The sequence below is a fragment of the Notamacropus eugenii genome, chromosome 5 (genome assembly GCF_028372415.1).
Source record: "Notamacropus eugenii isolate mMacEug1 chromosome 5, mMacEug1.pri_v2, whole genome shotgun sequence".
NCBI lineage: Eukaryota > Metazoa > Chordata > Mammalia > Diprotodontia > Macropodidae > Notamacropus > Notamacropus eugenii.
In genome coordinates this window covers 81,315,372-81,328,824 of record NC_092876.1, presented here as the reverse complement: position 1 = coordinate 81,328,824, position 13,453 = coordinate 81,315,372, and the positions used below count along the sequence as shown (strand labels likewise).

General features: G+C 39.4%; 1 protein-coding gene across 5 annotated transcripts in view; it reads right to left on the bottom strand.

The window, feature by feature from the left end:
• The window catches only part of INPP5B (inositol polyphosphate-5-phosphatase B), a 73,350-nt gene that overhangs the window by 21,853 nt on the left and 38,044 nt on the right, over positions 1–13,453 (bottom strand). For 4 of the 5 annotated variants that reach the window (XM_072609995.1, XM_072609996.1, XM_072609997.1 and 1 more), the window contains 5 exons: positions 12,875–12,971; positions 12,099–12,269; positions 6,905–7,006; positions 6,274–6,388; positions 1,709–1,825 (listed from right to left, as the gene is read on the bottom strand). In XM_072609995.1, coding sequence (XP_072466096.1) covers positions 1,709–1,825; positions 6,274–6,388; positions 6,905–7,006; positions 12,099–12,269; positions 12,875–12,971 — 602 coding nt within the window. The remainder of the gene's footprint in view (positions 1–1,708; positions 1,826–6,273; positions 6,389–6,904; positions 7,007–12,098; positions 12,270–12,874; positions 12,972–13,453) is intronic. The other variant, XM_072609994.1, reaches the window with a different exon arrangement.

Sequence of the window (13,453 nt, the reverse complement as noted above, 5' to 3'; positions counted from 1 at the left end):
AATTCCTGATTTCCCTTAAGTCTCAGTTCAAGGGCTATCTTGAAGAAGACCTTTCCTAGTCCCCTAAGCCTCTAATGCCTTGCCAACAAAGTTAATTTGTTTCTGTTTTGTATATAGATAACAAGTACACATTGTCTCCCCTGTGAGAACAGAAGCTCCTTGAGGGCAAGAGGTGTTTTGCTTTTGGCTCTGTATCCCTAGCACATAGCATAGCACCTGGAAATATAAAGTGCTTCATAAATGCTTGCAGATTGATTGATAAGTCCCACTGGGGATAAATAAAAAGCCCTATTTTTTAATTCAAAAAACCTGGGGGCTCTAAGTGGTCTGCAAACAACATGAATGAGCAGAATGATGTGCCAGACAAGAAAGTAATGCTATCCTAGGCTACACAAATGGAAATATAGGGTGTAAGGTTGTGGCATATGGCTAGACCACATCAGGAGGATTCTGGACACAACTCTGTAGAATGAATATTTAGGAGCAAAAATAATGTTGATAAGTAGGTCCAGAAAAGAGTGATGAGCAAATTCAGAACTGTGCTTCAATTGGTGGAAAAACCAAAGGAGGTTTAGTCTGAAGGACAGCTGCTAGGTGGTGCAGTGAATAGATAGAGTGCAAGACCTGGAGTTAGGAAGACCTGAGTTCAAATCCAACCTCAGATACTTACTAGCTGTGTGACTTTGGGCAAGTCACTTCACCCTGTTTGCCTCAGTTTCCTCATCTGTAAAATGAATTGGAGAAGGAAATGGCAAACCACTCCAGTACCTTTGCCAAGAAAACCCCAAATGGGGTCACAAAGAGTCAGACATAACTGACCAAGAAGTATGAAGAAGAAACGAAATGACCAGTCTCGTCAAACTTGTTCTGCTTGGCCCCACATGGCAGAAGAAAGAAAAATAAGGATAAATTACAGGAAGGCAGATTTCAACTCACAGAAAAGGAAAAAAATTTCCAACAATTTGGGCTGTTCAAAAATGGAATCGACTGTCTCAGGTGGGAATGAGAGTTCCCTGTCACTGTTTAGGCAGAGGCTTAATGACCAATTATCAGGCACATCTTAGACGTGATTTATATTTTAATTTAGATTGAACTCTAAGGTCCCTTCTAATTCTGCAACTCTACATTTCTAAACCACATGATCCCTATTCAAGGCAATCTGGAATAATGGATGAAGGGCCAGCCTTGGAGTTAAGAAAATTTGGGTTCTGGTTTGGCCTCTAGTATACACTGACTGCCTGACACAACAGGTTTCACCCTCATAGTGCTTCAGACAATCCTCCTACACTATATAAGACAGCTGCTGATTTACATCTGGGAAGAAAGCTTCAAACACTAAGATCACAGGTCCAGCTCGAAACATGGAAAAAAAATTCTCCTTAAAAGTCAGTGGAAGTCTGACCCCTTCAGTAAACAAATCTCCTTTCCTCATTTTTTGTTCTAGCTTTCTCAATGCAATGTTCACAACACACTGATGGGGCTAAAAGGCAACAATCAGCTAACATTGGGGAAAAGGATAAAAGGTAGGTCGAGGCTTATTACAAAAGGGATTGAATATTTGGGAGGTCTGGGGAGCTGAGGGGCACACAGAGTCTGAGATGAATTAAAACAATGCAGGAAAACACTTTGGCTTGGGGTAAGACCTCTGTGAATCACTGTCCAGGGAAAGGGTCAGACCCATGCCCATCTGTACCATGGACTCACTCACCATCCTGCCCATGATTCCTGTCCCCACTGTCTCAGTTTCGACTTCTGAGATGTGTACCGCATGCTCTTGCTTGACGTAAAGAAGCAACATGATCCCAACCAGTCGGATAAGCTTCACCTGAAAGACAAGGTCACCGCTGTGCAGTTTTCCTTTGCCAGGATCTCTACGATGGCGGTGCTTCTAGGCCTTATGATGATATGGTAGTGACACTGAGATCTTGTTACTATTCCTAATAAGCCAAAGTTCTGGCACTCCCACCTAGCTGGAAAGGTTTCAGTCACATACAGGACCAGTGCCTGATTGGTCTGAATCCAAAGACCATTGGCACTGGAGAGGCTTGGCACAGCAAGGTGAGCTACCATGTGATGAATTCTGGCCACAACAGTCCCTTCCATGCATTATTGAATACTCTCCCCCTCACTACTATGGATGATCCAAATATTTTTATCTTTCATCAGATCTCTTGGAGCAACCCTGATTCCCCACCCTTCGTTGAAGAACTTGGTTCATATTTTGAAAAATTAAGGTCATTTGCTAACAAGTCCCTTTCCTCTCCATCTCACAGAGCTCAGAAGTCCTCTCCACCCTCTCTTTATCACCCCCTTCTCTCATGAAGTGGCCCTTCTCATTAGCAAGGCACATACATTCCACCCACCCCATATCTTGTCCAGAACACTGACTGCCCTTTCTATTATCTCCACTCTCACTCCAAGCAGGGTAAAAGCACTGTACCTAGAGTCAGGAAGATATGAGTTCAAATTCAGCCTTAGATACTTAGAAGCTGAGAGACCCTGAGCAAGTCAATTAACCTCTGCCTGCTTCAGTTTCCTCATATGTAAAATGGAGATTACAATAGCACCTGCCTCCCAGAGTTGTTGCAAGGATAAAATGAGATATTTGTAAAGCTATTTACAAACCTTAAAGCACCACATAAACGCTAGCTATCATCATTATGATTATCCTTCCCTACCTCCTGATGCTTTCCCTGATGCCTAAAAATATACATGCATCATCGAGCCTCAAAAAAAAAAAAATTTCACTTGATCCTGCCATACCTGATAACTATCATCCTATATCTTTTAAAAACTTGGAAAAAGTTGTCTACAATTGCTACCTCCAATTTCACTCCTCTCACTCAATTCTTGGTTTTGCTCAGTCATTTTTCAATAGTATCCAACTCTTTGTGACCCCACTTGGGTTTTCTTGGTAAAGTTACTAGAGTGATTTGCCAGTTTATTTTACATTTGAGGAAACTGTGGCAATAAGGGTTAAGTGATTTGACCAGGGTCATGCAGCTAGTAATTATATGGGGTTGGAGTGCAGTAGGTTTAAGGTTTGAGGAGAGGAGAAGAGAGGAGAGGAGAGGAGAAGAGAGGAGAGGAGAGGAGAGGAGAGGAGAGGAGAGGAAAGGAACAGAGCTAGTAAAACCCAAGTCAACTGGGTATCTCTTTTGGCCATCCAAATTTACCTTCCTTTGGAGAGGAGAAGGAAGGGAAGGAGGAGGCAGACAGGAGAGGAGAAGTTCAGTTACTCAGCTAGTTGTGTCCCCATTCAGGCAGCTGCATCTACTCACAGGATTGTGTTCTTCCTTCATTGCCAAAGAAGACCATGCCATCAGAGAAATAATGACATGACTTGCACTTGACTTTGCTTTTAATGAGGGAGGGCTGTGCAGGTCACCAGCCTCACTTCTCCTCCAGAGACATCTGAATCCAGTGACCTGATATTCCTCAGGATGACTGGAGATGACCCAGGATGCAGTGGGAGGTCTTGGGCCCTTCAGGCCAAAGTCTTTGTGGGTACTCACTTAGGGTGAGGCAATGTCCATTTGAATAGGCCTGTTTAAGAAGTAGCCAGGCATGGCCCCTTTAATGAGGTCAAGAAAAAGGAAGACATCAGGCTGGGGGAAACCAGTAACAGTTGCTATTGATAATCACTCTAAAGGTAGGAGGGTCCAGAGGAGCCCTTGGGCAGGGGCCCATTGGAGTCCCAGTTTCAGAGTGCAGTAGGTTTAAGGTTTTAGGACAGGACAGGACAGGGAGGGTAAGAAAGTGAGTTACAGAGAATAAAGCCTAGGTGTCAAGCTGAGGTACTAGGAAAATGGCAGTACCCTCAACAGTAATAGGGAAATCAGGAAGAGGGGAGAGTTTGGAGAGGAATGAGAATGAGTTCAATTTTGAACAAGCTGAGTTTAAGATGTCTATAGGCATCCAATCTGAGATGTCCAGTGGACAACTGGAATTGCAAATCTGGAGGTCAGGAGAGAGGTTAAGGCTAGATAAGTGGATTTGAGAATCATCAGCATAGAGAGAAGAATTGAAACCATGGAAGCTGAGGATATCTCCAAGTGAAATACTAGAGAGGAAAAGAAAAGAGGGCCTAGGACAAAGCCTAGGAGGACACCCATGGTTATTAAGTGTGACCGGGATGAAGATCCAGCAAAGTAGACTGAGAAGGAACAATTCAATAAATTAGAGGAGAACCAGGACAGAGTAATATCATAAAAGCTGAGAGAGAAAAGAGAGTGTCAAAGAGAAGGTGATAATGTCAAAGACTACAGAGAGGTCAAGAAGGCTCAGGATTAAGAGAAGGCCATTAGGCTTGGCAATTAAGAGACCACTGATAACTTTGGAGAAAGCAGTTTCAGTGGAATGATGAAGTTAGACGCCAGATTATAGAGAGTTAAGAAGAGAGTGAGGGGAAAGGAAGGTTGGTAGCAACCCTCAATGCTCCATCTTGGATCTCATTTTTTCTTTCTCTATACTGTCACACTTAGTGATCTCATCAGTTTCCATGGGTTCAAATATCATCTATATACAGATGACTGCCCAATCAATAAATCCATCTCTCTCTCCTGAGCTCCAGTCTAGTGTCACCAACTAACTTCTGGACAGCTTGAATTGGCTATCTCATAGGCATCTCAAACTCAATATGTCCAAATGAGAGCTTTTCCCCTAAGCTCCCTACTTCCTAAATATTCTATTACTATTGAAAAGCTTTGTAGTGCTCCCAGTCACCCATGTACACAAAGGTATCACATTGGACTTCTCTCTTACATCGCTCCACATATCCAACAAGTTGGCAAAACTCATCATGTCTACCTTCATAGCATCTCTTGTTTATGAGCCTCCTCTTCACTGAATAGCCATCAACCTGGGCCAGGCTCTCTTCACCTCATGCCTGGACCACTGCAACAGTTTTCTAACTGGTCTTTCTACCTCAAGTCTCTCTCCACTCCAACGCATCTTGCATTCAGTGCCAAAGTGAATTTCCTAAAAATGCAGGTCTAACCTCCCTCATCAATAAATTCCAGTGGCTCCCTGTAATCTCCTGGATCAAATATAAATGCCTTTCTTTGGCTTTTAAAACCCATTTCACCCTGACCCTTCCTGTTTCAAGCCTTTCTACACTTTACTTATCCTCCACAGTCTTAACAATCTAATATCTTCCTTCTTGACATTCCTTCTCTTGACTCTGTGCCTTTTCAGTGGCTGACCCCCATGCCAGGAATGTTCTCCTTTCTTACCTCACCCTCTTAAGTCTCTCTGGCTGCCTTTAAGAATTGGCTCAAATCCTATCTCCTTCAAGAGGTCCTTTCTGGTCTCTCCTTCTCCCTTCTCCTCTTCCACTGCTAGTTCTTTCCCAATGAGACTGTTGTTGTTGAGTCATTTCAGTCATTTTCAACTCTCCATGACCCTCTTTGGGGTTTTCTTGGCAAAGATACAGAAGTAGTTTGCTATTTTCTTCTCCAGCTCATTTTATAGATGAGAAACTGAGGCAAACAAGGTTAAGTGACTTGCCCTGGGTCACACAGCTAATAAGCATCTGAGGCCAGATTTGGACTCAGTTCCTCCTTATTCCAAGGCTGATGGTCAAACCATTGCATCACCTAGCTGCCATATCATGAGATTTCCTTCCCTCTACTCTGTATGTATCTTATCTGTCCATAGTTGTTTGCATGCTCTCTCTACTATTAAGATGAAACAAGAATTGTTTTTGTCTTTCTTTGTACTTACACTGTGCTTGGCACTTAGTAAATGCTAAGCAAATGCTTGCAGTCTGATGATGGAGGGTCTGCAATCTCCATTTATGAAAGAAGCATGCAAACTTGTGAAATCACCTGCATATTAGATAAAGGCTAAGGGCAGGAGGAATTGATTTCAAGGACTGATTCAAAATAATGTATCTCTTCTAGCCCTTGGGAGAAAAAATAATTTCTGAACAATGAAGATGACAGTACATCACTTTCCTAGAAATGACAGGGGATAACCTCTCCCTTGACTTGCTAATATTTCCTCTTTCCTCTCACTTTATTGAGTATGCAATGACAACCAAAACAGCTCATGGTCCCTAGTGTTACTGGCCCACTTTGGAACCAGGACTATGAATCTTTTCCTTTTAATAGTACTGCACACCCTTTCTGTACCAGGAACAAAAAGGAATAAGACCGTTGGGCACTCAGTCAAGTTAAAGGTCATGAAAAATGTAGCAAAAATGACTCATTCTCTGGATGTCAACATAAAGCTTTAGGAGCTAAACCTCTATGGCCCAGACCTCCATCTTACTTTTGCATATTTGGCATCTGGATGCAGACCCTCAGTTACAGCTTTAAACCACTCTTCCTCCTTTGGGGTATCATTGAAGAAAAAGGCTTCTTTACTCAGATCTAGTTCTTGGAATCTGTCAGAAATGAGATGAAACAAGTCAGACTCTAGAAAAGGATAAAACACAAGGCGTGCCCTAGAATTGTCTCAGATTTGTAAGTTCCGTCTGTCCACCTACACTGAAAGCTTCAGAGCACATCACTTCATTCTGCTAGTCCCTCCCACAGCACCTAGCCTGGTACCTAATAAAGATTTGGTGGATTGCTATGACTTTCTTTAATTCTACCCTCTCCATAATAAAATTAGTTTGTATGCAAAGTATCTGACAATTAAGGAACAAAACACTCCAAGAACAATGACTCTGACAATTGGTTATAGGAAATATTAAGTATTAGCATTAAAATAACATATCTCAATCTTAATACCAGAAATGTGTTACATGATAGAGAACAGCAAATAAACAGAAAAGAAAACTTTAATGACCTAATCACTTTAAAATTCCTTCTGCTAGTTGCAAAGTCTTAGCTCACAGACATACACCATGGTGTCCTAAGTAAAGATTCAGAGGAGCTTCTGCGATAAAAATACTTACCCTATGCAATATATATCTGGAGGTTGAACATCCTGGCTTAGCCAAGGCCGGAGGCATTCTTTGGGGGACTGACCATTCACATTGTATGTTCCCACAAAGAACCTACCACAAAAGGGATCAATTTGAAAAAATTGAAATTTGAAAGAACACATAGAGCTAACAAAGAAGATATCATTTTATTGCCCATTCTATTTAGCTCTACTCTCTTTCAGGGAAAAAAGTCTTAAAATACAAGAAATGTCATAGAGAAGTTAGTTTATGGTCCGCCATGCTAAGGATTCTGTTGTTACTGTGGTATCAAGGGAGAGTTCAAGGTTGATCACAGCAATTATCTCTCATTCCTTTTAACATCAAGAAATTAAATTCCTAACTAAACATTCCTGACTTTCCACTAATACTTCACTTTGGATCCATCGTCTCTGATTTGATCCTTAACCCAACATGTCTTACAGCATCATGGAAGGAAACTGGAAGCCATGCCATACAAAGGTCACTGAAGATAGAAGAGATGGTTAGCCTGAAAACACAGCACTCTCAAAGGAGACAGAACTGTCTTGAATGCCTAAAGTATGTCCATGTTGAAGAGAGATCAGAGAGGAAAGGGCCAAGCGTAAAGGACTCTAAAAGACAAATGGAGGATTTCCTATTTGATCCTCAAAAACAATCATGATTTATATTTCCAGAACTAATAATACATTTGCAGTTCAAAAAATTTCAGTTGCTCCTTGTTATCTATAGAATAAAGTCTAACAAGCTCCTGAGGCAGGAATGCAGAGTCTCCCTCATCCCCCCACAACCTAGCCACCTTCCAGATTTTTTCATGTGGCTACCTCCTCACTAAGGCTACTCTCAATCCCCAGAATACATTCCATGCATATCCATTTGTGATCTTGGGTTACTGCTGTTCTTTATACTGAGAGGACCTTCCTTCCCCCTCTCATTTCTACTTCAAAGCCCAACTCACATGACACTTACAGTAAGAATAGAATGATAGAGAATTCAGAAATATGAACAAATGTCTATGACGTTAATTTTGGCAGGCAAAACCAAAATTATAAAATATTAGGAAAAGAAATTCTGTGAATTCAATCATTTTTGCTGAATAAAAATTGCTAGGAAACTGCTTATCAGTATGAGGAAAAATCAGTTTAGATCAATACTTCATGTAACATATAATAAATCCCAACTAGATCAAAGAAGTAAATGTTAAAAGTCATTTAAAATTGTAATAAAATAAAGATTCACTCAACTGTAGAGAGAAGACAAAAATTTATCAAATGAAAGAAATTATATGAAAAATATTCATTGGATAGGTCAAGGTAATATATTAAAAATGACATAATCACTTAACTTATTTATTCAGGGCCTTCCTAAACAAACTACCAAAGGATTACTTATATTAAACTAGAAAAGATAATGGCAAAATTCATCCAGAGGAATATCCAGGAATCTCATGGGAAATAATGGAAAAAAATAAAAAGGAAAGGGACCTAGCAGATCTCAAACTATACTACAAAGCAATAATCACCAAAAACTATTTGGTACTGACTAAAAAGGAGGTCAATCAATGGAACAGGTTACATGTACAACATATAAAAGAAAAGGAAACTACTAGCCTAGTGTCTGATAAACCCAAAGACTCCAACTACTGAAGGAAGGACTCATTACTTAACAAAAAATGATAGGAAAAACTAGACAGTGATCTAGTCAAAAAACAGGTTTAGATCAACACCTTGTGCCATATACCACAGTAAGTCCCAAATGGATACATGACAAATATAAAATGTCACATCACAAAACAAATCAGAGGAGCAAGGAAGAAATTACCTTTCAGATCTATGGATAAAGGAAAAATTCATGATTAAACAAAGGATAAAGAAGATCACAGAAGACAAAGTAAGCAAACTTGATTATATGAATTTTAAAAGGTTGGCCAAGAGTGGAAGAAAAAGTTACCCAGAAAAATAAAAATCTTTGTAGAAAGTTTCTCTGGAAGGGTCTCATTTCTAAGATATATAAGAAACTAATTCAAATTTACAAGAATAAAAGCCATTCCCCAATTGACCAATGGTCATAGTGAAAGAACTGGAAACAAGGGGCCGCTCATGAATTGGGTAATGGCTAAACAAATACAATACGTGAAGGGAATGGAATACTATTGATGTGCTTTAAGAAATGAAAAGAATGGTTTCAGAGTAACCTGGAAGATTTGCATAAGTCACACCGGAAGGAAATTAGCAGAACCAACAGAATACATTACTACTTTTAGTAAATGAACAATTCTTAAAGACTTAAGAACTCTGATCAACACAATGATCAACAATGATTCCAGAGGACTGATGATGAAAAATGCTTTTTACCTCATGACAGAGAGGTGATTAGATTTTAGATATAAAATGAAGCATATTTTTTGGATATGAGAATTTGTTTTGCTTGACGTATGTGTTACAATGGTTGGGGGGGGGGAAGGAGGAAGGAAACAATTCTTGATAATTGAAAAAAAAATTAAATGTAACTTTTTAAAAAAAGATATACAAAAACAGATGGATGATTACATAAAAAGGAAGATTTTTTAAATGCAAAAAAAAATTCCTAATGAACAAATGAAAAGGAAATATTGGGAAAATGTGTTTTGGCTGTAAATAATGCTATTTAAAGTCTAACACATGAAATACACAATAAGGAACTGATGGAAATTTATAAGATTAATGTCCATTCCCAATGAATAAGCAAGTTTTCAAAGGATATGTACAACTTTCAAGAGGCAACAAAAATTATAATCACGTGAAAACTATTCAAACTTATAATCAGAAAAATGCAGACTAAAACAACTTTGAGATAAACTTAAGACTCATCGAATTGGCAAAAATAGTTAAACTCATTAAAATTCAATGTTGATGGGGCTGTTGGGAAAAAAGAACTCTATCCAACTGTTGACCAGATTAAATAAACGATACTTTCTGAAGGTCAATTTGGAAATATACATCAAAATTCATAAAAACCAACCATATACTCTGTTGTTCTTTTAATTCAATTTTAGTTTGAGCTCTGAATTATGTTCCTTTCTCTTCCCTTCCCCCACTCACTGAGGTTAGAAAACAAAACTCATTATAAATATGTATAGTTCTGCAAAATAAATACCCACATTAGCCATGTCCCAAAAAAGAAAGAAAAAGAGAGAGAAAAGAAAATACAAGGCTGTCAGCTCTATTTGGAAGTAGCTAGTCTGTATCTCATGAGTCCTTTGAGACCTTTGGAACTATAGTTCAACCATATACACTTTATACCAGTGATCCTTCTACTAAAGCTCTCTCCTAAGTGGAAAAAGTGATCTATACAAGAAAGTGCGAAAAAAATTCTTAGCTCTTTAATTTGTTAAGAAAACTCATAACAATACGTTCTGCAATTAGATGAGACAGCACAGCATAATGGGTAGTGTGTTGGTAAAGTCTGCAAGCTTGATTTCAGATCTTGCTTTTGGTCCCTTTCCAGTTTGGAAAACCAGCATTCAACTTATTCTTTGAGTCTCAATTCATAAGTTCTTTTGTGACTCTCAACTCAGATAAGTACATGACACACATTACTACTCTATACAAATTTCAATTCTCATAGTCATGGTGAAAGTGGTTGAAATTAAATCAATACAGAAGAAAGTTAGTGAGCCAATAAAAATTAGGAATATAAAGAAATACAGAAAAACATACCATCTTATAAAAGCACAGGAAGCAGAAATAGAATAATGCTATATAAACTATGACTAAATGAAGCAACTGAATACCATCAGGAGGGGAACAGCTAAATAAATTGTGGAACATGAATACAATGGAATATTACTGGACGGTAAGAAACATATGTGGAGAAGTAAGAGGAACTGCTGCAAAGTGAGTAAGAAAAACCAGGAAGACAATATTCACAATAATTACAACAATGTAGATCATTCAATCAATAAACATTTATTAAGTACCTACTATGAGCTTAATGGGAATCCAGGTGGAATAGTAGATAGAGTGCTCAGTCTGGAGCCAGGAAGACTCACCTTCCTGAGCTAAAATCTGATCTCAGATACTTACTAGCTGTGTGACCCTGAGCAAGTCACTTAACCCTATTTGCCTCAGTTTCCTCATCTGTAAAATGAGATGGAGAAGGAAACGGCAAACGACTCCAGTATCTTTGCCAAGAAAACTTCAAATAAGGTCACAGAGAATCAGACAGGTCTTCAATGACTCAACAACAACAAAAATTTATGACTCCACGACACTTGGCACAGTGCATTGAATACAATTGACATTTAATAAAAAGTTTGTTGAATGAATATCAATGTTCTATTCTGTAATCATAATGCAAAATAATTTAAAATAGCAATCAGTAAACAATTTATAAAGTATCTGCTATGTGTCAGGCACTGTGCTAAACATTGGGGTTACAAAAAAAGGCAAAAGACAGTCACTATCCTCAGGGACCTAACATGCAAAGGAGGAGATAACATGCAAACAAACATATACAAAACAAGCTATACACAGTTTAAATAGGGTATAATTAAAGAGGAAAAACTCTGAAATGGGAGGGTTTAGGGAAAAATTCTGTGCCTTTATCCTAGCTTGAGTTCATAGATGTATGGAAGTTTAAGCTGGAAGGGACCTAAGGATACATTTTTGTCCAGTAACCTTGTTTTAAAGATAAAGAAATTAAGGACTGAATAAGTTACGTCTGAGACCACACACTTCCACACTGACTTGTATCTTCCACTGACCCAAAATATTATCTGCAGGTCATTTCCAATTTTTCTGATGTATATCTTGCCACTCATCCCAGATGGTGCTAGAGAAGAAAGTGAGGTTGGTGACTTTGCACAGCCCTCCCTCACTGTAATCTAATTCATTTGCAAGTAATGGCATGGTCCTCTTCCAGAATGTAGGACAAACACCTATCTAAAAAGACCTCTCAAATCTCCAGTGTGGATCAATACAACTTTCATTTTGAATTCTTTTTTCAAGGGCTCAAAGTGACTGAGATGGTATGGTAAGTCAAAAAAAGATTAAAAAATGACAGGAGATAAAAAGGAAAGCCTGGTTCAGTAGAAAGAACTGGTGCAAAGGAAAGAGAGTCTGCAGCCTGACTGACACTTGGACCAGTGCACAAAGGGAAGGGCTCACGTTGCAGAGTGAAGTCAGTACTTTGCTTCTGAGTGTGTTACCTGAAGTTCTGGATGTAAGTGTAAGCCTCTTCCTTCTGTACCAACTGGGATTTCACAATTGTGTCTCGGAGTCCAAACTTTTGCACTGATAAGATATGAGCTTTGTCTGAAACAGTCACAGTGGAAGACCGTACCATGTCGCTGGTAATTTCGGGCTTGGATTTATTCGGCCTGGAACAACGAGCCAGATATTTGCATTTTGAGTCCTGCTCCAGGGGAAATATATCAATATAAAGTGTATTCTTGGGGATCAGAACCACTGGGATGAAAAGAAGAGAAAGCTCTTTGCAGAGCAAAGCTGTCCCCTTGGCCATGGCAAGTAATTCTCCTTGTGGTCAGAAGGTGGCAGAGGGCGACCTTGTTCCTTACCACAAAACCCACAAAGTCACAGGAAGGAGTCTCTTTCAGAGAATGTTGTCCTATTCAACCCAGCAAACAAGACAACGGAAAATGTGTCCTTTTCCCAGGATGATAAGCTCTGGGAACCTCTCCAAATATTCGTCATTGACTCTCTAGGGCTGCAAGGGCCATGGCTACTATTTCCCAGACTACGCTTCTCTCCTACTAACACAGAAATAATGTAGACTTTGGGAAAGATAGAGGGAGGGAGGGAGGAGGGGAAGAGTTTGATACTGAGGCCAGACTACGGACACAGCACAGCTTCCTGGTGGTTTTTTAATGTCCCTTATCTGTCTTGCTGAATTTCCTCCAGCTTACACTGTACATTGAAGTTCCCCACTCTGAGACCTACAAAGTCCATGTGAAAGAAGTCCTACCTGGCCGATGCAGCTTCAGGTTTCTCAAAAACCCAAGAACTTTGCTCTCCCAACACTCCTTTCCCATTTGGCTTCAGTTCTTCAACATCTGGAATACCTAAAAGGGCAAAGTGGGGAGGGAAGTGTCAAGATGCAGATATCTACTCATATAGATATTTTTGTTCAGAACTTTCTGACATTTTGTGACCCCATTTGGGGTTTTCTTGGTAAAGGTACTGGAGTGGTTTGCCATTTGCTTCTCCAGCTCATTTTGCAGATGAGGAAACTGAGGCAAATAGGGTGAAGTGCCTTGCCTAAGGTCACACTGCCTGAGGTCACATTTGAACTCTGGAAGATGAGTCTTCTGACTCTAAGTCCCACACTCGGTGCACTATGGAGCCACCTAGCTGCCCTATCATATAGAAACCACTGATTGTCTAACTAAAATTATCTACTTTTTATATAGATCACTGGTTCTCAAATTATAATGTTATACACATTGATCCAAAAATGCATAGAAGGGTTTGGTCACTATATGGGTGATGTTCACAGCCAACAGAAGTTTAGTTCAGCTCAACAAATATGAATAAAGTCTGTTAT